The sequence below is a fragment of the Ammodytes marinus genome (genome assembly GCF_949987685.1).
Source record: "Ammodytes marinus genome assembly, chromosome: 1".
Lineage (NCBI taxonomy): Eukaryota > Metazoa > Chordata > Actinopteri > Uranoscopiformes > Ammodytidae > Ammodytes > Ammodytes marinus.
This window is the reverse complement of record NC_137230.1, coordinates 28594473-28618331: the sequence shown is the minus strand read 5'-3', so window position 1 is coordinate 28618331 and position 23859 is coordinate 28594473. Positions and strand designations below refer to the sequence as shown.

Here is a 23859-nt window from a genome sequence, read left to right as displayed (position 1 = left end):
TCAGAGGCAGGAGGGTTCAGAGATCGGATTGCCAAATGCTAATATGGCAACCTGAGCTGCAGGCTGGTCTGTAAGCCAAGACAAGAACAAGCTGCTCTCACTGTGTTCGGCATGTGCGCTGCAGTTCCGATGTATTTTGTATCCTCATCAACACTATTTAAATGTTTGCTTTTATGTTTTCTTTGTTACTACAAGAGGACTCTGAAATGCTCTTTATGTTGTTGATGGTATGCATTGCCAGCACACATGAGGGGTCAACAAGCCACTTTCAATGAATGAAGAGTTTCCCCAGTAAGACTGTATGGTGTACTGACAAAAATGTTTTTCCCGTCCACACAGACACATCGCGTGTTTCCTTCGAGGCAGCCGATAGACCTAACTACTTCCTGTACGCGAGCCCCAGCGGCCAGGTGAGGCTGTCCAAGTGGCAGGAGAGAGATGCATTCTGGGACGGAGCCACCTTCGTCCTCCACAGGAACACCTGGATCCCCGGCTTCGACTCGCTGGAGTCCCAGGCCAAACCCGGCTTCTTCCTGCAAGCCACGCTACCCCGCCTCCACCTGCTCAAATACAGACACACAGACAGCTTTCGCAAGGCCACGCTGTTCAGACTGACAGGTCAGTAGCAGCACTGAAATGACCAGCATGCAGCGAACACATCACACTCTCACAAAAAGTCAGGGTTTAAAGGTGGTCCGAGGAACTTTCAGTTTTTGTTCATTCTTGCATCACCATTCTTGGACAAAGCGGTAGTGTCTTTACTACGCCATCTGTAGTTCCAGGGTGAGGGACCCATGACAATGGCATTAAGAACAACTATATAAAAATAGCATTCTTTGCACTGATGGTCTCGTTTGCTGTAACATGTCATTTATGATTATCAGAGGAAAAACTGAGACTGTTTCAGAAATATTTAAAAGTTCCTTGTATCACCTTTAATCTCAGCTATTGACTTGTGCACAGTGTTGTCATGACAGTTAGAATTGATGGATAAAAGTACAAGTTCATTTGCTGTTGCATGTTTGCTTTGATCACGTATACTTCAATCAATCAATCAATATCCTTTATTTAACCAGGTAAAATTCATTGAGATTAAAATCTCTTTTTCAAGAATGACCTGGCCAAGAAGGCAGCACCATTATAAAATAAGACAATCAACCACAATTCTCATACACCACATTCAACGTCAGGTAAAGTACAATACAAGATCAGGGACAAGACTATATGAAAATTGAAATGAATACAGTTAAAAATTAAATAAATAAACTGGTGACAGATGAATGAATAAACCTGGCCGTTATCAGAAAATAGCTTTACAAACAATTGCATTGACCAAGAGAACTATCTTCTCTGTCCTTCAGGATTCCTTTGAATTCTCCCAAGGTGACCAGCTCCGGCAGCTTCAGCTGCTTTTGCACAGTGTTCCAGGCAGAAGGCGCAGCATATTTAAAGGCCTTTTTCCCTAACTCAGTTCTAGCTCTGGGTACCAACATCTGTAACACATCCCTAGAACGCAAACCATAGCTACATTTGTTTGTGGACATGTAAACACATAGATATGAAGGGATACTTGGTCCCAGGTTGTTACCATCTAAATGTAATTCCAAAAGAAATGGCCTTCAGACGCCATCAGCATTTTTAATGAGCCACAAAAACGTATCTCATTGTTAATTTTGACACGCCGGCAGTAAAATAACCTTTAACTTTTCTTGATGTTGAGGTACTAGTTAATTTAGGAAAACGTTGCACAGGGTTTGGATGGTCACCTGCGTTTCTCTCTGGGGTCAAAGGTCAAGACCAGTGAATTCCCTGCTTGCATACTCTGCTTAGAGAACAGCTGAGCTAATCACTGATGCTAAAAATACAGCAGCATTTGTTAGTTAGTTAATGGAAAAGACATCGCGCCAATAGCAGATTGGATTTCCTGCTGACAGCATTGAATGCCGCACACATCCAGGGCGAGACATGATATTAGACGGTTGCTAATGGCTTTCTAAGTTCATTGCATTACTTGTTTGCAAAAACATTTGCGGAAGCCGGTCTAGATTAGTAACAGCATATTCTTTTCCTACACAACTTTGCCATGCAGCATTAGGGTGATTTTTATTCCATATAAAATGCAACCACTGATGGGTCCATTGTTATACACTCATGAATTATTGCACAGAACTTTATTTTGAATTTATCAAGTTCATGAAGTCACATCCAGCATATTTCCATTGAATGTAAAGGTGCAACGATTAAAACCAATCTGGCCTTGCAAAATTGTACTTGATGTAAACAAACAGATTTGGTATTGTAATATAGAAAATGTTTTTTTATTTTCTTTGCTGAGCGTTGATGACAACATTTAAGGGGAGTTCAGCGGTTCAATAAGTACACTTCAGAAGTTTTTCCCCTAACCTATTGTATTTTATGGGATATCCCTCCTCAGATTAGTTTGTTTTTAAAGTTGTTTTCAGTTTTTAAACCAAAATTACGCTTGTTTGATTCTTCTTTTCTCACAACAGTTGCAAAGGGCTGGTCTTATAAATTGCTTAACAAGACAAATTCTTCAGACATAACAGTCTTGTGATCTTGCAGTAAAACAATTGAGTGTTGTGTGTTGATTATCAGTCTCGAGCTTGGACGCCCTGCCTGCTCCTGGGTGTCAGTGGAGGTATGATTCCTGCTTCGTCCCATGCTTCAAGACCTGCAGCGACCCGTCCGCTGAAGCCTGTGTCACCATCCCACAGTGAGACCCTTGACCTTTTCAACACAACTACAACTGTTTTATAGACTTGTACCGCTGGACTATATCAGGCCTGTGCTGACCTTAAATTAAATATCTGATGTCATCCATCTCTGATCCAACGGAGCTTCATTTACCATTTAGATACTCAAATTAGCAATGTTAAGTGCAGGGAGGATTTTGTTATGAGGTCAAAATAACAACAAGGTCACAGTTATAAGTGAATAACTATATATAGGAAAACTGTTCTTTTGCACAGTTCTAAAATAGAATATGTCTGAGATAAGCAACATTCTTGCTCACCAAAATATTCAATATTTATTGTAATTTGTCTGTTTTACTTTCTCTATATGTTCTCAAAAGATGTAGAGGTAATGTTTGAGATAATTAAAACCTGTGATTAATAAATCCAGTCTCTCTCTGATTCACACAAAACCAATATGTTCCTTAACTCAATGTAAGAATTAGCCCAACACATAAATATTCATCTAAAACAGAACATACACTAGATCTTCCCATCATGGATTGGGTTTTACAGTATTGTTTGACTTAGACAGTTTGCTGTGTTTTTTGTTCATGTCTGTGTGCTGCTCTCTGTACAGGGTGGAGGGCTGCCTTCCTGTCTGCCCCCCACACATGGTCCTTGATGAGGTGACCCGTCGATGTGTTTATGTTGAAGACTGTGAGTACCCCTAATCAATTCCAGAGGTGTCAGTAGCAGTTGAGAATATGTATTAATATGGGTTAGGTTGCATATTTGAAGCATGTTAGCCCATTTGAACTATTGAGGTTTGACTCTTCTTTCTTCACTATGGAAACCTGGCAACGATGGGGGGCACATCTTCATACAAAACAATACATTTTGATTCCGCCAAATCATTTAGTTTACATCACTACTGACCCAAAGTATATCTAATGGAAGCTGTATGCGTTCCTCTCAGTCACAAACTGTATATTTACACACTTGTCTCTGTTTGGGTTCAGGCATTAAAGTCCCAGTTGCTGTGAAGCCTGTAACACCATCCACTACTCAGCTGACCTCTGCAACTATCACTTCTGCAACCGCCACAAGCACTTCTGCCTCCACCACTCCACTCATGACCACCACCACCACCATCACCTCCACCACAGCATCCCCCACCTTTCCACTCATTGGTTCTACAAGTACAATCCTCACGACTACTCCTTCCTTAAGCACACAGACAACTTCTTCTAAGGCACCGCCCGCCCTTGACCAGCTAACCCGTCCAGTCACCATCTCTCCTTCTGCTGCTCCTGAACATCCCAGAACAACAGGACCGCCATCTCCCCCGACGCCCCATCCTGTCAGACCAGAGGTGGACGAGCCGATGTCTACTGTCAGAGTGACTGAGGCCTCACCCTCCACTGTAACCGGTACAACAACATGGACGACTACAGCTGTAAGCTCTACTATCGAGCCCTTTGGACCCACCACGTCCAGGACAAGCAGCGTTCCATTTGCCATCACTGCTCTGTTCTGGATCACCTCCTCCCACAAGCCCACAGAAGTTATTCACCCGCTCTACACAACTACTGCCACGACCCTAAAACATTCCACTACTGAAGAACCAACCACAAGCTCTATTGAAGGGCCAACCACCAGCAGCACCCCTCCTCTTGTCATCGTGCACACAACCAAAGAGACAACAGAGGCTACAACCCATTCAGCAGCCGCCACCACGATTGCAACTGCTACAAGTCCAAGCCCTGCTCCAGTCTCGGGGACGTCTATAGTTACACACAGGACTACTGTACCCAGTACAGCTCCCAGTGCATACACAGTCACCAGCACGCAGCCTGTACCAGTGGAGCATCCTCCGCCAACAGCAACTACAGCCATCCCTCCTGGTTCGCCAAGCACGACTTCCACAACCTCTTCACCTCTCCCGACTTCACCTCCCGTTGAAACAGGAACTTTGACGGGGCCCACGGTAACTTCAGTTAAAACCACAGAATCAGTCACTCCAGTTGCACCTTTCACCACCAGAAAAACAACACCATACATCGGCCCAGAGACATCAACAGAACCTGTTACCACAAAGAAGCACACCACTCCCGAACTGACCACTTCTGCAATAATTCCTTCTCCCCCAATTGATGCAGCACCAACTACAGCGAAGCCGTCTGCTCCTACCTCAGTTACTACAGACTGGAGAACAACAACAAAGAAGGTGACCATACTAGAATCCACTGTGTCTGGAGTACCCTCAGTTACCACAAGAACAGCTGCATCTCCACCTCTTAAGATTACAGAAACCACAACTTCTCCTTCGTCCACCACCATTACCTATTCTGAGAGAACCTCCTGGTCTGCTGACGTCCCAACAACAGAGAAAACCACTCAGACCACAACTTCACGACATCCAGAGGCTCCAAGAACATCCATCTTGTCCACAAGTCCTACTGCCACAACACAGACAACTGTTCCACCACTGTCTCTAACAGGAACCACCACTGTACCACTTCTACCGACAACAGAGAGTTCCACTTATCCTCCATCTCCTGTACACACCTTGGAGCCATGGGGTCCTTCTCATTGGGAGACGTCATCCACCCTGGGCTACAGCCCCACAGTGAAAACTACACCAGAGGTCATTGTCGTCGATGAAGTCACTTCCACTAAAACTACTGAAGTGCCTAGCCTTTCTTTAACATCAAAGCCAGTTGTCACCTCTGCAACGTCAACTGCTTCCACTACCACCGCCAAAGCCACAACGTTCCCCGAAATATCAACTCCAGAAATCGAATCTACAACAACCAAGAAACTAGTAACGCCCCCGCTTCCACCTGCCCCTGGTATTTCTGACACAACTCTTACCACGGTTGCCTCCACAGCTCCAGCAGGTGTTGCTACCACGACCCTCAGAACTGTCGTTGTACAGCCGATTACAGAGGCGACCCATCCGATGACTGGCAGGGTGGAGTTGTCAACGAGAGCTACAACCACCACACCGCCTCTTGATTGGTCTCAGCTGCACACAACTACTACCACCACTGCTCCAAGCTCGACAACTGCCCTGGACAAAGTCACCACCCGGCTGGTGTCTACTCCGAGAGCTACACCTACTACAGTAACTACCACCACTACACGGACGGCCACCATCAGAACGACACCAAGAACGCTTCCTGTGACCACAAGAGTTACACCCAGATTCACGTCGACTCAGAGGTCAACCATCAGACCAGTCACTGCCAGGGTTACAATACCAACAATACCCCCAGCTGTAACCACCAGATCAACCACTCTCGGCCCACCAGCCGTCATCACTCCACGCCCAGGCATGACAACCATGTCAGGAGTGCCGCCTACAACCATTGCGACGTCAACGGCTACAGCAATAACGACTGAACGTGTGGACACAACCGCAGCAGTTCCCAGCCCGACCACTATGACCACGCCAGTGCCCGTTCCCACTCTAACAATGGGTCCAGTATCCACAACTGTCCATGTGACAACCACCAGAGAGTTAGCCACATCCTGGAAAACTCCACTGTCAACCAAAGAGACTGACGTCTCTCCATCCACATCTCAACCAACCACGCTTCCACCCGACACACTGATCTCCACCAAGAGGCCCAGTATTCCCACTTCCACTACGGCTTCACTGCCAGCAGCCACCTCCCTACAAACTCCTGAGCAGGGGGATCAAACCAGTTCAGGTTCAACAACGCCACCTACACCGACTTTGTCTTCCACACCAGTTGATACCACCAGACACACAACTGAAGAGACAACGTCTATAGCTGTATCACCTACACGGACGTGCACTGTAAGTTCAGTTATTATTAACAATTATAATATTAAACATATTCCTAGAAGGACTAGTTCCATACTTACTTTATTTCCATTTTCTATATGTTGTCCATCTCTTTAAAGTAAATTGACTGATTAACATTTTATTTGTGTACCCAAAAATCTCACACAGGAACACTTTGAAAGCTCTTAAAAAAGCTAGTAATAAAAGTCTTGAATTTACAACATTTTATCACAGATGTATGTGAATGAATCTCCACACTCATTAATCAGTTTGTCTAATCAGAAATCAAGTAATCATTCTCCAAGACATACAAGTTTTCTTTTCTGCTTACAAATGTATCTGTGATCTTTTTCTTCATATATGTTTCTGTCCAGCCTCCGTATGCAGAGATTGTTGATGAGTGCACAAAGTACATCTGCGTTGGCAACCAGCTCATCCTTTTCAACAAATCCCAGAGCTGCCCTTTTACTTCTGATCCTCCGAACTGCGGCCTGCTAGGCTTTGCCATACTGGTCAATGGAGACAAGTGCTGCCCTCAGTGGGACTGTCCATGTAAGGAAAACTGACAACAGATTTACATTATGTTTAATTTGTGAAATTATCATTTTGAGACACTTAAGATACCCCCCCCCCTTTCAGTTTGAGACTGTCCACCACTCCACTTTTTGTATTTAACTGGACTATATGATGATGAACAGCTCTTGTTTTTGCATTTCTCCATTCCTGTGATTCTCTTAGATCAGTGGTTCTCAAAGTGCGGCCCGCGGGCCAATGGCGGCCCGCGGAAGCATATCTGGCGGCCCGCGGCCCGCATTGAATTATGAATTATTAAAAAAAAAAATATATATATATAGGGGAAGGTGGGGTGATTTGTGCAACTTTTTACTCAAAGTGATTTTAAAGTGAGGCCTTGACAGTTATGTCTCCAACTCAAATATGTACATATATTTCAGGATGTTGTGCATCCCTGGCAATAAAAACTTTGGATCTGGAATAAACTGTTTAAGAAATATAGCTTTCGGAAAAAAAGTTGTCTTGTCGCACAAATCACCCCACGTAGTGGGGTGATTTGTGCGTCATTGTGTCACAATGACAAAGTCACCATCATCATCTTTCTGGCCATCTGAACTCTCATCAGTGGTGTCGTTAAGTGGAATTGAGATGTCACTCTCTCCTGAGCTACTGTAGACTATCACTTTCTTTTGGTGACCAGCGTATACAGCCATGCCACTGGCACAACTCTCAGAAATGTACTTTGCACTAGTTGCTCCGTGCTTGTGGAACCAACTGCCACCTGACAAATGTGATTCCCCCTACATTTCTGCCTTTAAATCAAGGCTCAAAACCCATATGTACACCCTGGTGTTTCCTCCCCATTAACCTCTGCACTACTTACTTACCTCTGCACTACTATCTGTGTTTATGTGGATGTATGGGCTTTACGTCTTTTATTTTGGTTATTGTTATTTTACCTTCATTGTTTACCTACTGAATGCACTATGTACAGCACTTTGGACAGTGCAAACTGTCATAAATGTGCTTTTATAAATACATTTTACTTACTTACTTACTTATAACTCACCCAGGCCCTTGCGCACAAATCACCCCATCCCCAGAATTTTGGATAATAGGCATGATGCAGCAATTTAGGGTTGACATTGTGCTAACTATATAGACTCAAAGTGTAGCATACCAAAGCACTAAAACATGTGTCAAATGTTTTCAAACGTGTCTATAATTGTTCAGACACAATAATCAAAAAACCTTGATCATGGAAATTTTACTTTGAAAGGCAAAACACAGTTTTTTGAGCTTAAATGTGCTTATATCTTATTCCTTGTGTCTCCCTTCTTTACAGGATGAGTCAAATGGATGGCTCTTCTTAAATATGTGGTCACATTTCCAATTTCTTCCACGGTTTTCTAGAAACAAGGGGTTTTGCAACTTCCAAAATGCACAAATCACCCCACCTTCCCCTATATATAATATAATATAATTTTTTTTTTTTTTTTTTTATTGAAACGCACGGAGGGGATGCGTCCCCCGTAACAGTAAAAACAGTACAGGGGTCGAAACACTTAAATATCCCTCCTAATTGTTTGTATTCATTCCCCACTTATTAAACTTGCGAAGTTCGGCTGGCCTCTGCCTCTCGTTGCAGACGGCTGGTCAGCCTCCCGCAGTACAGCAGGCAGTGTAGTGGTCCCAATGTAAGTTGTTAGATAGTGAGCTTGTCAAGCCCAATACGATGCACTTTCTCACATTCAAGGTGAATTAGATTAGGTCAAGTGTCTAAGGATGGATGCTAACATCTGGTTTCTAACTCTTTTGCCTAAAGTTTAGCTAACAAACTAACGTTAGCTAGCTGCTGATAGCCATGGAACTATCTGCATAGTTGACTGCTGATAGCCCACCCTGTTTATTTCCAATGTATAGTGTCATAATAGTTAACACTGCTGCTGCATCATGAGTAGTGAGTCCTACAAAAAAACACTCCAAAAGGTGATACGTTTTCAATGTGTAGAAAGTTTTGAACAATAAAGTAGAATAAATATTTGAATGCAATACAGAATGCCTCAGTGCCTTGATTTATATTCCATTAGATGTGTGTCAATGGGAGCGAGTTGTCTTTTCCTTAACATTTCCACCATAAATAAATACAGAAGACACAAATTACTGCATAAAAATTAACCAAAATGCACAAAATGAAGTGTTCGAACCTCAAATTTTTCTGGGGGACAACCCCCAGACCCCCGCTTTTAATGTGTGTTCCCCAATGTTGAAATGAGACCTAGCCCTTCATTTATTACTTTAAATGCGTTAATTACACAGTATTGGATGCTGACCAATACATGTAAACTGTAAAGACACAAAGACGCTGGCCATTGAAATTATTTCAGTTTTATATATTTTTTTCCTTCGTCGGCCCTCGGTCCAATGTTGGGTTCCTAAATTGGCCCTCAGCTATCAAAAGTTTGAGAACCCCTGTCTTAGATATATGGATGTGGCAGATCTTTGTCTTCAGCTGTTTTCACTAATTTCTTCTGTGTGTTCCAGGTCGCTGCTCGATGTTTCCTGATCTGAATGTGATCACATTTGATGGGAACAGCGTCGCCATCTACAAGGCTGCCTCATACATCGTGACCCAGCTGCCCAACGAAACCGTCAGTGTTCTGGTTCAGGAGTGTCCAGCTGATTCAGAGTCCCCAGTGAGTAAATATCACACTAGGCTGTTTCCATTTGAGCGATTTGAATGTAAGTCACTGATTTGTTTCGTCATTGATTTGGGCCTGATTTTCATTTCTTCCTTTCCCTAGCTTCTCTGGAATTTTACCAACCTGTGTCTAGTTGCTCTCAACATCACCCACAATTCCAACCACATCATCATCAACAGGCTGCAGAGGAGGGTAAGAGGCGCTCCATCCCTGGCCTGACCTTTTTATTTGTCACATCAACCAATTTAGGCTCAATGTTGATTTCTAACACTGCTACAATCTATCTGATACAATGCACTCTTTTTTTCTCTTTCAGCTCTACGTCAACTCGCGGTACGCCAGGCCCCGATTCAAGAAGTTTGGCTTTGAGATCTACGACACAGGCAACATGTACCTGATCCGCAGCCCGGCCGGTCTCAAGCTGCAGTGGTACCACAGCACCGGCATGATGGTGATCGACACAGACAGCTTCAGCAACAAGCTTCCCACCATGGGCCTCTGTGGTAAGAGCAGTCTTACTCCTGCAGTAGTTCTCCATGCACATTGTACATTGTATTAGGTCGCTATGAAACCTTCCTTGCTTGTATGCTGTGAAAGTGTTGCACAGTTTGCTTATAGTAGGATGATCGCCCAGAAACAGGTTGCAAAACAACATTTCCCATGATGTCATGATGATGGGCATATCCTGAAAATGTGGTGACCTTCACCTTGTAGGCTCAAGAATTGACAAACTTCACAGATCTTAAGTAGTTACAGCGACCACATATGGCAGACAGATCAATTTTTTCCACTTCAGGGATACAGTTGTCATGACTGAAGTACATTTTGTGTTTTTGTGAATCCCCTTTCAAAACCCACCTCAGGTTTCTGTGATGGAGACCCTACAAATGACCTGACTATGGCCAATGGCACCACAGTGGGTGTAAATGAGGATCCAGCTCTGTTCATCGACAGCTGGCAGGTTCCCAACACCACTAGCTACATCAGCCACAGCCGCCGCCGTGAACACAACTGCTCCACTAGTGACTGCTCCAGCTGCCTGGTCATGCTGCAGAACCCCGCCTTTTCCCCCTGCCATGCCTTTGTACGTCAATCCATCTGTGAATTATCTAGGGCCAATGCATAAGAAGTTGCCTAACTGCAATATGAACCAGTTATCAAAATCCTACTGATGTATTTAATATAATGTAAAAATACATCTCTTCTTAGTACTCGTGAAGCACCAGAGGGTGAACTGCTAACACATTTCTTTAATAGAAATTATTTGATTGTTTTTATTTCCAGGTCCCTCCGAGCACATTTTGCGAGGTTTGGGTTCGAGATGCCGAATACGTCAACAACCAGTGTGTGGCTCTGGCTGCCTACGTGGCTTCTTGTCACAAATTCAACATCTGCATTGAGTGGAGGAGTCCAGACCACTGCCGTAAGATTTCTTACTGTTAAAACAATGAAATGCTGACAGCTCCATAGTGGGCAGACTGGGGCTCATCTTCATTTCCAATGAAATTCATTGGAAATGTCACTGACTCCTTAAACCTAAGTATACTCTAAAACACGTTGCAATTGGTGCATTTACAAAGCCAAATTGTGGGTCTGAGAAAAAAAAACAAAGCTCTGCATTTGGTGTAGCCAAAGCTGTCTAAATGTATGAAAAGCCTCATTCACTTGCCCAAACATGCCATGAATGTCAATTGACTCCCCTGCGACTCAAGCATCTCCAAAGGCCATTTTCACAACAGACATTTTAACAGAGAAAAGGGACAGGGATTACTGTGTGGTAGCAGATTTTGATATCTCTGGACTCAAATGTTGGAATATCTTGTATAGACCTTAGTGCAATGATATATATATATATTGAATGTGTTTTCCAACAAACCACTCAGACGGGCCTCTCTCTCTCCCCCCCCCCCCCACCATCCCTCCTCAATCTCCCGTGTGGAGAGTAGCCAGCCTGACTATACATTTGAAAGGTGACAATGTTCCTGCAGACAGCCTCCTGCTGTTCTAGGTCAGCCTGCCCCACCCACGATTATAATATGAATGTATATCTCAAACCTGTCTGCCTCCCAACCTGTCTCCCCCTCCTTCCCCCACCCAGCCTTACCTGTCTCCTTCCTGTCCCTACGATGTCCTTAAATAGCTCATGATTTAAGGGACATGTTGTCACTCCTTGTAACATACCCACGTGTGTTGGAACTAGTGACCACTCCGGAGTCTTCTTGCTATCTTGATTGAAAATAAACCTGATGCTATACAACATATCACTGTTTGCTTGATTTTCTCACTGCAACTGATAACATTAACAATGGTTCAGCTAACAACTGCTTTTCATACTGGGACAATGTCAAAATGTCACAATATGAAAGGGAACGTTTGAGACCGTACTGTAGTAATCACATCTGTAGTGTATTTTTATCTAATTTTACAAAATCACATCATGAAGGTAGAAAGTTACACAAATGTATGTTTAAATGTTTGTGTCTCTCCCTGCAGCCTTTGTGTGTCCTGACTCTCTGCAGTATCAGGCTTGTCTACCGGTCTGCACGTCGCAGTCCTGCCCCAACCACGACTACGACTCGGACCCAGACCAGTGTTCAGGCCTTACTGAGGGCTGCGTGTGCCCTCAGGGAACACTCCTCCACCGGCCCTACTCCGCCCTCTGCATCTCACCTGAGAAGTGTGGTAAGAAGACGCCAGGAATTGAACTAAATTTCACATTGTGAGAAGTCGTACAGTGGTATTGGGTCATTTAGGGAATCTGTAAAACCCATTACTTAATTATCATGTCTTAAATCATTTTCATTAATGCTTTTAAGGTTTTTTAATGTTTGAATAACTGATTCATTCACAAACTAGTGTTACTACAGAAATCTTACTTTGACATTGTACTGTCATCAGCTCATCAGCAATGAACTATGAACCATGTGTGTGTATGTGTGTCTGCAGCCTGCACTGACAGCTCCGGTGCCCCCCGTGCGCACGGTGAACTGTGGAAAGCCTCAAAGGACGCCTGCTGCATGTATCGCTGTGACAACGACAGCATCGTCCCAGTGGAGTACAACTGCTCCAACATGGCGGTGCCGCTGTGCCGCAGAGAAGGGGAGGTGATCATCAGCCTGGCCGACGACACCAGCTGCTGTCCACACAAAGTCTGCGGTGAGGCCTGGAGCAATAAAAAAATAAATTGAAACCAGAAAGAAAATGTGAGAATATCAGATAAACCATTTGATGATCTTATTTGTGAATCTGCAGTGTGTAACCAGAGCCTGTGTGACCTGGTCCCTCCTGAGTGTAAATACGGAGAGAAGCTGGTGTCGTACTACAGACAGGACTCCTGCTGTCCAAACTACGTGTGTGGTGAGTTTCCTCTCTGATTGAATTGAATTGAATTGAAAAAGGTTTTATTTCGAACAAGTAAACAATAAAAAACAAAAAAGCAATAATAAACAATAAAATAAATTAAACAAGTGGACAGTTACATTAAAGTAATATTTACACACAGTGAAAACCACAAATGAAAATAAACTGTCTTGCACTTGCTTTACCTGTTCGAAAAGGGGTGAGAAGAAGAAAACTTATTTAATCTCACCCCTTCTCCCTGATTTATATATCTATAATGACTATTGGCTTCCTTATTAATGATATAATAATAATCGAAAAAAAAATAGTACATATTAATATATATTAATTTTCAATATGATACAATTTGTTACCAATTGCATATTTATCTAATAATATTGTTGGATTTATCTTATAATATTGTCAAGTAATCTTATAATAATATCTAATTAAACATTCAATATTATATAAATACCGTCAAATATATACAAATATACATACATGTAAACATATACACTATGTTAAACACCTTCTTCATCCCTGTACCTTGTGAAAATAAATTCTTTGTATTTTATTTTAAACTGGTTAATGTTTGGACATTCCTTGATCTCCCCACTCAAACTGTTCCATAGTCTCACACCACATATTGAAATGCAAAACGTTTTCCTGGTCGTACGGACACTGTTCACTTTGAAATTAAATTTTCCCCTTAAATTATATCCCCCCTCACGATCATTGAATAATTTTTGTATGTTTAAGGGTAATATGTTGATTCTAGCCTTAAACATTATCTGTGCAGTTTTAAATTCCACCAGATGTGTGAATTTTAATAATTTTGACCGTATGAATAATGGGTTAGTGTGATCCAGATATCTCACATTGTGAATAATGCGGATTGCTTTTTTTAGAAGAATAGTGAGTGAACGTAATGATGTTTTGTACGTGTTGCCCCAGACTTCTGTACAGTAACTGAGGTATGGTATGACTAGTGAACAGTAGAGAATACGGAGTGATTTTTGATCTAGAACCTGTTTTACTTTGTTTAATACATAAATGCTTCTTGATAGTTTTGATTGTACGTGTGTAATATGTGATTTCCAACTTAATCTCTCATCTATTATAACCCCAAGAAATTTATTTTCGGAAACTCTTTCAATTTCAACTCCATTTATATTGATATTTATTTCCGTGTTCATTCTACAGTTACCAAATAACATTATTTTTGTTTTGCTTAAGTTTAATGATAGTTTGTTTTTATCAAACCATGTTTTTACTTTGCTCATTTCCTTATTGATGATTTCTTCCAGTTGTTTTAAATTCTCCCCAGAACAGAAAATATTAGTGTCATCAGCAAATAGAACCATCCTCAATACATTTGAAACATTACATATATCATTAATATACATGATAAACAGTTTCGGACCCAGCACTGACCCCTGGGGTACGCCACATGGAATGTCCAAACATGATGACGAACAGTCGCCCAACTTCACAAACTGCTTCCTTTTGCTTAAATAGCTTTTTATCCACTCCAATACTATCCCCCTTATTCCATATCTTTCCAGTTTATTGAATAAAATGTTATGATTGATTGTGTCGAAAGCTTTTCTGATATCAATAAATACTCCTACTGCATATTTTTTCTGTTCAATAGCATTTATAATTTCTTCAACTGACTCTATTAATGCAAGTGATGTTGATCTCGGGATGCACTGTGCGTCATTTTTTGCCTTTATCCAATAACATTACCAACATTATGTATCAACTGGTACAAGATTGTGTCTTTTTGCCACTAGTTTTATGGGGTCACATAACAACTCTATTAATCGACAACTTGTTATTTTTAGTTATGTGTTATAAACTCATGTGTACATATTTAGTGAGCTTAAGAGACGCCTTTGGACAGAGCCAGGCTTGCCATTTACTTGTATTTCTAGTCTTTATGCTAAACTAAGTAAACCGTCTCTTGGAAGTAATTTAATGTCCAACATAGAGATACGAGAGTATCAATCATCGTATATCATTTTTGATAAGACCGCGATTAAGCACATTTTTCCAAATGTTGGAACTGTTGCTTAAATGTATCTGCGTGTATGTGTGTGTGTTGCAGAGTGTGATCCTGAACTCTGTGAGTCGGACGTTCCCACCTGCAGAGAAGACCAAACTCTGATCGCCACCAGAGCTGACGGCAGCTGCTGTCTCGCTCACATCTGCAGTCAGTTCATAAATTAACCAAATGAACTTCTGTCTTCCATGTTTTGAGCAAGTATCAGCAGGTTACCTTGAATGACATATGTCTCTTTCTGCAGTGTGTTCGTCCTGTCCTGAGACGCCACCGCTTTGTGTGGACGGCGAGGTGCTGACGGTGGACAGTAACACCACGGACCACTGCTGCCCTGCCTACCAATGTGGTAAGAGCACACACACACACACACACACACACTTTGTTTCCACCCCTAACCCCCCCCCTCCCCCCGTTACCAATGTAGGCTACCTTGCACTTATTTATCTGTTATGCTTTAATGCAGACAGCGAAAAACAGCTATGAATAAGTTAATGATTGGCATGTTTTGTTTGTGTATGTGTGCTTTTGTGTGTGTGTGTGTGTGTGTGTGTGTGTGTGTGTGTGTGTGTGCGCGCGAGTGCAGTGTGTGAGCCCTACAGGTGTACTCAGCTTAGTTGTCCTGTTGGGATGTCAGTCGTGTCCGTGTCCAGTCCGGGTCGCTGCTGTCCCAACCAAACTTGCGGTACAACTCACAAACATTTTGAAATGAATTCAAAGGCACAGCTCAATCAGTATAAGATCAACATCCATTTCAACATACAAAAAGGGTTCTAATTTCGATTTAGGATGATACATAGTGTTGTTTGGTGTTCTCAGTGCACTGTGAGCTTAAAGCACAACCTAAATGTGAAGATGAATCATGTTTTTTGTTGTTTTCAGAGTGTTCCTGTGAAAAGATCTCCTCCCCAAAATGTGGCTTGGTGCGTCATGATTTTTAATATTCAATGCTACCAAAATTACTACTCTACTATTTTAACCCTGGTAGTCTTCTGTGCATTCTCTGTGTATTTTCGGTGACATTATGTGACCCCTTCGGTTTGATTCTATCTGCAGGGAGAGGCCGCCCAACTGGACCGGGCCTTCCTGTCCGACCCCCAGAACCAATGTGCCTGCAAAAGATACAAGTGTGGTGAGTCTCTTACGGTTTAGCTCAGACAGGGGACTTTGACAGGTTATACGTATATACTGCATCAGCTACTGCATATAGTTTATCATATTAGCAATAATAATGTAAGGAAATTAACATCGTAAAAAAAAAAAAGTTTAATCAAGCAAGATTTTTTTTTAATTTTGCCAATTTTTTCAGAAACTATAAAGTTCATCAGTACACTGCGACATCTGACCTAAACTCTGTGTGTGTGTGTGTGTGTGTGTGTGTGTGTGTGTGTGTGTGTGTTCAGTGCGCGAGGCGGTGTGTGTGTTTGGCGAGCGAGGCGTGTTGCGGCCGGGTCAGACACTGGTGGAGCACAACGACAACGGCTTGTGTCAGAGCAGGCAGTGCAGCCGCAGCCTGGATCCTGCCAGTGGCTTCCACCTGCTCCGTACCAACAGCCTCAACTGCTCCGTTCACTGCCAACAAGTAAGATCCTGACACAAGACCAGTATACCTAAACAGTTCATCAACACAAGATTACCCTTTGTGATAAATGATTCATTATTTAAAAAAAATAGCTGAATCTATGGTCTTTACATTTAGTTTCTGTTTTTGTTTAATCCCAATGTTCAGAAATGGTTTTTCTAATATAACTGATTTCACAACGTGATGTCATGTTTGACCTTGATTCACATAGACAACAATGAAAGGCAATATACAGTATGTGACTCTTAACAATAGCACTCATACTAGCCTGTAGTTGGGTAAATATTTAAATCTTTGGTTCCTTCTCTCTTTTTTGTAATCTGAGATTTTTTTATCCTTTCACAAACCAATCTTAAATGTTTGTGTGTTTCAGAATCAGATCTACGTCCCCCCGAGGGATCAATCGACATGCTGTGGTGTTTGTAAGAATATTTCCTGCCTCCACGAACATGAGAATGGGACGACACTTCTCTATAAGGTAGGTATACATTATAGGATGATTTCATATTTTCAGTAATCGTGAATAGTTTCCATACATTTTTTACAACTAATAAAACCTTTAGCTTTAGCCAAGCTGCCGTGCCAAAGTGGTCAAAGTACATGTTACTCAGGGTCCAATTTAAATTTTATTTTGGTTTAGATGCAATGTGCAATGCATTTAGTATCAAGGACGATCTTGGTTAAACAAGTCTCAGTTGATCCCTTAAAGTAGTGTTGGTATAACTCAGTGAATTACATAAGCGTCACATTAGCGAACAAGCTTATGTAGTTTGGCAGTTAAAATTGTTGATGCTGCCGATGTGTTCTCAGCCGGGGAGGTCCTGGGTATCCAACTGCATGAAGTTCGACTGCACGGACACTCTGTCCGGTCCCACTCTCATCTCCTACTCCTTCAGCTGCCCACCGTTCAACGAAACAGAGTGTATGAAGGTCAGTTTGAAGCAACACATGCACGCACGCACACATGCACGCACGCACGCACGCACGCACGCACGCACGCACGCACGCACACACACACACACACACACACACACATTGAAATTAGTATAAGCTTATGATACTGTTTTTGTTTCAAGACTCAAACATTGAGTTTAATAATCAACCTTAAAAGCCACACAGGCTAAAGAATGAGGGTGACATAAAAAGGGATTTCTCAAATTTCAAACTTAAAATTTTTTCTCTGCACTCAGATTGGTGGGACCATCGTAAGTTACATGGAAGGATGCTGCAAGACATGTGAGTATCTGATCTGAGCGTAGCAGCAGTTCTGTAGTTAGCATAGAGCTGTAGGCTACAGATGACACTGAAGAGCACCTTCACCTGCCGCTCAACATGTTCCCAACATGTTTGCCCTTCAGTTTGTCCAATTCAGTCCAAAATCTTCAACCACATTGTCTCAATTGGCTCGTGTCTGGATCCCAGCTGTTTTTCTCCGTTACATTTGTCTTCTGTTCATTCAGATTAGAGAGATCTGTCAGTGTGCTTTTCAGTGAACTCAGGTTTTTCAGTAAAAATGGCAACAGGTAACGCTTTCCAAGTGTCACTGAAAAGCATCTGATCACATGAAAGTGGGTTTGTGGTTTATGTGCTGCAGCTTACCATCATGTACCAATCCCACCAGGTACTGGATCCCCTCTGTTCCCTTTTCCCGTTAGCCCCTTGAGACCCACAGTTAACACAAACTGTGAACGAGGTACATAAAAACAACAAGGCTTGTCAGTGCCATTGTTGATATTCAACAATGTACTCCCTCCAAAACAAAAACATAACAATAAAATACACAGGAACCCTCGAAGTATGACTGCAACATAATCTCTCTGCAGAACGGTCCTCTCAAATGCTGTCTCATTTCAGGTCTCTGCAAAATAAAAACTGTTGAAATGACATGCAACAAAACGAAAACATGCTACCAAAATCAAAAACATTTACATGGATTATTATGTTGCATTCTCTAAATTCAGAGTCTTGCTTGTAAGTTCCCTTGTGTTGTACGTTTCCTTAAAAACCTTTCTTAAAAAGATGTCATATCAATGTAACATATTTATATATACACACATACTATTAATGAATAGGAATTTGCAGCATAAAAGAAGGCGGGGAGTCGGGGACACAATCCTTTGTGTAGGCCAAAAGTGATGTCACACTTGAGAGGACAGTAATAAGTATCCACCCCCGCCCCTCCCCGTGGATCACGTACATGTATACGACAGCTAAACTCTTTCCCCATTTAGCACTGTCTGGGCAGTGCATTGTTGATTGCCAACAATGTACTGTTGGTAGTGGCCCAGTAGTCGGGCTTAGACGTCTGCATGTGTCTGTAGATTCTGATGTGGGCTGGTGTCTGGGCTCTTCCCTCGGACATGTAGCTGCTGTAGAAGATCTGCATGCTCTTGCATCACAGCTGCTGTGCCACTTGGCCACTAAGGGGAGCTGTGTGGAAAACTGAAGTTGCTGTGTGAGGCATTTTCACCATTACATTACTTTCCTGTACATTTATTTAGAAAGCAAAATGTTTGAGCAACCAGAGTAAAGACAATCAATGCATAGACAATCTGTGACTCAAGGCGGTGGAATTAGAATATGAATTATTCTAAAATGAAACAATAATAGTTGAGTTGCTGCTTTGGACCAACCAAAGGGCTAATTTGTCACATGCGAAAACGACTATATGCCGCACACATGAGCTTCATGTCTTTTTATTTTTGTTATTTTAAAAAAAATTTAAGCCAAATTGGGAAAATGTTGTAGGAGCATGTTTATGGAAACAGTTGTTTTGTTGCATGCACTTCATTTATTTACACACCTTTTGAAGTACACATTTTGTGTGTGTGTTGTGTGCAGTATGAATGAAGGATGTCATCATCTCTCTCAGTTTTTGTTTTGTCCTATTTGGAAGAAGCTTTGTACCTGCTCACTTCATCCTCTGTTGCCTTCTAACTATTAAGCTTTTCTAATATAATTCCTTTCTAACTCATCATCCACCAAAACCACTTGACAGCATGATCTCCAGCCTTTGTGCTTCTGCAGACTCTTTCCCCTTCAACAGCCTTGTCTCCTTCCTGGTGTTTTGATGTGTTCTCTACATGCAGCCTGGCAGAGGTTTTGTTCAGCAGTTCTCATGTTAACTGTATTACAACTTATTTTGGCTTATTGTCGTATGAACAGGCAAAGAAGATGGGAAGTCATGTCAAAAGGTGACGGTGAGGATGACTATCAGGAAGAACGACTGTCGCAGCAACCGACCGGTATGTTTTGTGTCTGTTGTGTTTGAAGGACCTGAACTTTGTAAAGATTTCTTAAGGAGGAAAATAAAACAATCTGATAGGTCCAAACAGGGCCGCTGCTACGCTTTTGGGTGCCCTAAGCAGAAATTGTCAGTGATGCCCCCCCCAAAAAAAAACACCCTGAAGGTCGCGTCCGCAGGGCGCGAGCGAAATTTTTTTGCCATTGCAAGATCTCTGCGACTGCTTTTTGGCACATTTGCCAGCATTTACTAACAGAAAGAACAGCTTAACTTGTGAAAAAACTGCCTTTGCAAAGGAATTGAGTGATAGGATCATAGACTGATTATGAGATAATGGGCCCCTGGGCTTACACTCTTAAAGGGCCCCCCACTTGTCCCTATCCAGTCAGGTACACTGAATTTTCTACACGGATACATACAATTAATGGCAAAAACATATTAAGGAAGTCAGTGTTTCCCACAGGATCTTGGGGTATTGTTGGAGGGTGGGTGGAATTTTTTTTTACCTTTTTAAAGTAAAATGCATCAATCTGGTGCACTTTGTGAGGAAATTTTAGAGACTAGAGAGATATCAAATCCTGAGATGCAGAAGGAACATTATTTTTCAGATTTTTCTTAAACAGGCAGCACTCTTTACTCTGCAACTGTAAAAACAGTAGATTGGTCTGCAGACCCATGTTCTATGATGGAGAGGCCCATTTCAACAGATAAAGGGTGGATATGAACAATTTAGAATTCACACATATAAAGTTTATTTGTGTATGTGTGAGGGGGCCTTCAACCCCCTTAGACAGAGCTACTAATGCTGTTGTTTTTAACTTGCTTTTGTATTTCTCCCCTACTAGTTGAGGGGCCCATGATGATTTCTATCTTGTTACATTTTAATGAGTACTTATATTTAGGCTATTCCTTTTTGGACCCTGTTATTGACATCAGTGACTGAGCTCTTTGACTATGCAACATGAAAAGTTACTATCAGTATCTCTGGCTAAGGGCCCCCCTGAGCCCTTGGGCCTGTGCCCGGTGTGCCTGTGCAGTAATCCACCCCTGGATAGGTTACACAATTAAGAAAAAACAACGATGGGCCTGTTCATAACTAATTTATATATTTTTTGTAATGTAATGATTATCATGAACTTTAACAAAAAATAAACTATTTTGGGGGGCCCCCAGACCATCTCTTTTTCCTTTTTAATTAAAAAAAAAAAAAAAAAATTATAATTGTAATTTTTTTTTTTTGGGGTGCCCCCCCCAGGAACTTGGTGCCCTACGCAGTCTGCGTACTCTGCGTATAGGGAGCGGCGGCCCTGGGTCCAAAGGATACACCATGAACATGCCAAAAGGAATGACTAATTGAAGAAAGTTATTGAGGAACAGTAGTATATCATCCATCTACTCAATGGCCTTTTGATTATACCCTTGAATATAGACATTTTCAGTTTTTCCATCAGCGCCAATATGGCAAACATAAAAAAACTAAAACAGGCAGTGAATTTAGAATCACCCTTGAGGATTTAAAAGTTGGCTATTTTAAACAGAATAACTATTATAAATCAAGTTTGCTGCTTTTTGTATTCAGCCCTGCTACCTGATGTACTGACTCTGTGATACCTATAGGTGAACATCGTGTCATGTGATGGGAAGTGTCCGTCCGCCAGCATCTACAACTACAACATCAACACGTACGCTCGCTTCTGCAAGTGCTGCAGGGAGACGGGGCTGCAGAGGCGCTCTGTGCAACTCTACTGCAGCGGCAACGCAACCTGGGTCAGCTACTCCATCCAGGAGCCCACAGACTGCTCCTGCCAGTGGTCCTAAACATGCCAACAAACGCATGCACACACACATACCACACACACACACACACCCGCACGCACGCACACACACACACGCACGCACGCACGCACGCACACACACACACACACACGCACGCACGCACACACACACACACACACACACACACACACACACACACACACACAGATCTAAATCCTCTAAAACCACTAGACATAGAAGAAGAGGATGAAGAAGAAGAAGACACCTCAGCCATGTTGTTTTCGGATGTTGAGAGAGTGGAATACTGAGCTGTGATTGGCAGGACACAAGGACTGACTGGCTATTGCTCTTGCAGTTAGCTGTGCCGGTGCCCCTGCTGGCAGGTAGGTGGTACTGCAGCACTGCCAGGCAGGTTGTTTGCCTAAACAGGCAGCTGCCAACTTCAAGGCATGAAGGTGACCGTTGACCGCTGATATTTACCTCCTCAGGTAAAAAAGAAATAAAAAAGAAAGTGTTATAAAACGACATGTATTCATAAGCAAGTCACTTAATACAAACAGCACTGTCTGGTATCCTGGTGGTGAAGTCTCTCAGCATTTTTTTTAAATGTCAAGAAAAAACTTAATTAAGATTATTTGGCTGATCTTAGTCTTATATTTGTTTTTCCATGAGCAAATTCTCATGATATTTATTTGTAAAAATAAATTATAAGCACACATATTTAGGAAATTACAGGAAATGTTAACATTTTGTTTTGCTAATAGAAAGTGAATCAAATTGTATTATTTCACTTGGTGTTTTTTTCTGTCTGCTCTTTCCCGGTTTTGATTATATAATTAATATCAAAATGTAACATGCAAGCTTTAAATGGCTGCAAATGGCTAAAACGGTTTGCCTTACTGCTGTGCCACCTCCCTGCCAGCCAACAGAGAAAAGAAAAATGTTCAGGAAAGGAAAAAGTAGGTTGGTTTTTTGTGTTTGAGTGGGAACTTTTTTTTTATGCTCATCTTCTCAGAGCGCCTCTCTGCTGCCATGGCTGAGAGTAGTAAAATATTTTTAAAATATAAAAAGAAACAGTTTTTAAAAAGAGGTTCTGAAACAGAACATTTGGAAATGTTGTGGTCATCATTACTTTTTTGTTGTTGTAAATAACTCAGTTTCCTTATCTTAAAAAATGATTTGCAATATCAAATTCCTAGATAATTCACTTTTAGAAGACAGCAATAAACTGTATATTCAGTGATGTGAAATTGACTTTATATAACCAGCACTAGTGAGTTGAATTAACTGACTTAAATCCAGCTGTATGTGGAGCACTTTATTTATTTATTGGAGTTTGATAGAGCACAGCCATTCTTTTTTTGTGAACTGCAACACAAAGAAAAAATAAAAATTAGCCCACATTGGCGAACAAACGAAACCCAACAGGACCCGAAACTTTGATTTGGTTTAATTCCGATTGACAGAAATTAGTAGGAGAGCGTGTTAGTTCCTCATGTCTCTCTGTGGACTAAAGTCTTGATGTGTTTCTTTATATCAAACAGACTCACCTGGATAGTTGAGTTGAAGAGGATTTGTATCATACATGTGTACATTTTTCGTTTAAGTTTTCAATAAATATTTCCTTTGGAAAAACTTAACTTGGGTTTTGATCCGTTCATTATACAACAAGGCAGTTTGCAGTAGAGGTGATGAGTCTAAACCTGTGTTACTCGGAACTGTTAACTAAACTATTACCTGATGATTTGTTTTCTTATTTGATCAACAACAAAACCTGAATGCATTTGTCTTTGAGTAATGGAAACATAGAAACAGTTTCTAGCAGAGACAGTAATTACAAATTTGAACCTTTATGTGAATTATAGTAATACAGTATGTTACCTTCAAAGAAGCCAGTGTCTGCACTTGTGGTAGGTTTGCCCACTTATTACTTACTCTACTGCGTTAAACTTCTGTCTCAGCTTTTATGTCAAAACTGTAACACGTTGAAAGCTTTATTCTAACTTTGCTGTTTGGTGTGTCGAGACAGACTCATGACCAGACAGGAGAGAGCAACATTTGGGATTGTTCGGAACATGTGAAAACATTGCAGTCGCTGCTGTAATTTCAGGGACTCAGTGTCCAGTATCAA

General features: G+C 41.8%; 1 protein-coding gene across 1 annotated transcript in view; it reads left to right on the top strand.

Annotated features, from left to right (window-relative positions):
- Window positions 1-21770, top strand: part of otog (otogelin) — a gene marked incomplete at both ends in the record, with an annotated part of 54496 nt that extends 32726 nt beyond the window's left edge. Inside the window, 25 exons of the mRNA XM_080028877.1 lie at window positions 340-618; window positions 2617-2734; window positions 3334-3413; window positions 3716-6522; window positions 6885-7062; window positions 9568-9719; window positions 9828-9917; window positions 10042-10228; window positions 10589-10809; window positions 11010-11148; window positions 12219-12407; window positions 12672-12881; window positions 12978-13082; window positions 15175-15279; window positions 15374-15475; window positions 15713-15811; window positions 16009-16049; window positions 16183-16258; window positions 16530-16708; window positions 17082-17186; window positions 17519-17638; window positions 17899-17944; window positions 18330-18401; window positions 19874-19953; window positions 21570-21770. Coding sequence (XP_079885003.1) covers window positions 340-618; window positions 2617-2734; window positions 3334-3413; window positions 3716-6522; window positions 6885-7062; window positions 9568-9719; window positions 9828-9917; window positions 10042-10228; window positions 10589-10809; window positions 11010-11148; window positions 12219-12407; window positions 12672-12881; window positions 12978-13082; window positions 15175-15279; window positions 15374-15475; window positions 15713-15811; window positions 16009-16049; window positions 16183-16258; window positions 16530-16708; window positions 17082-17186; window positions 17519-17638; window positions 17899-17944; window positions 18330-18401; window positions 19874-19953; window positions 21570-21770 — 5981 coding nt within the window. The remainder of the gene's footprint in view (window positions 1-339; window positions 619-2616; window positions 2735-3333; window positions 3414-3715; window positions 6523-6884; window positions 7063-9567; window positions 9720-9827; window positions 9918-10041; window positions 10229-10588; window positions 10810-11009; window positions 11149-12218; window positions 12408-12671; window positions 12882-12977; window positions 13083-15174; window positions 15280-15373; window positions 15476-15712; window positions 15812-16008; window positions 16050-16182; window positions 16259-16529; window positions 16709-17081; window positions 17187-17518; window positions 17639-17898; window positions 17945-18329; window positions 18402-19873; window positions 19954-21569) is intronic.
- Between the last annotated feature and the right edge of the window lie 2089 nt (window positions 21771-23859).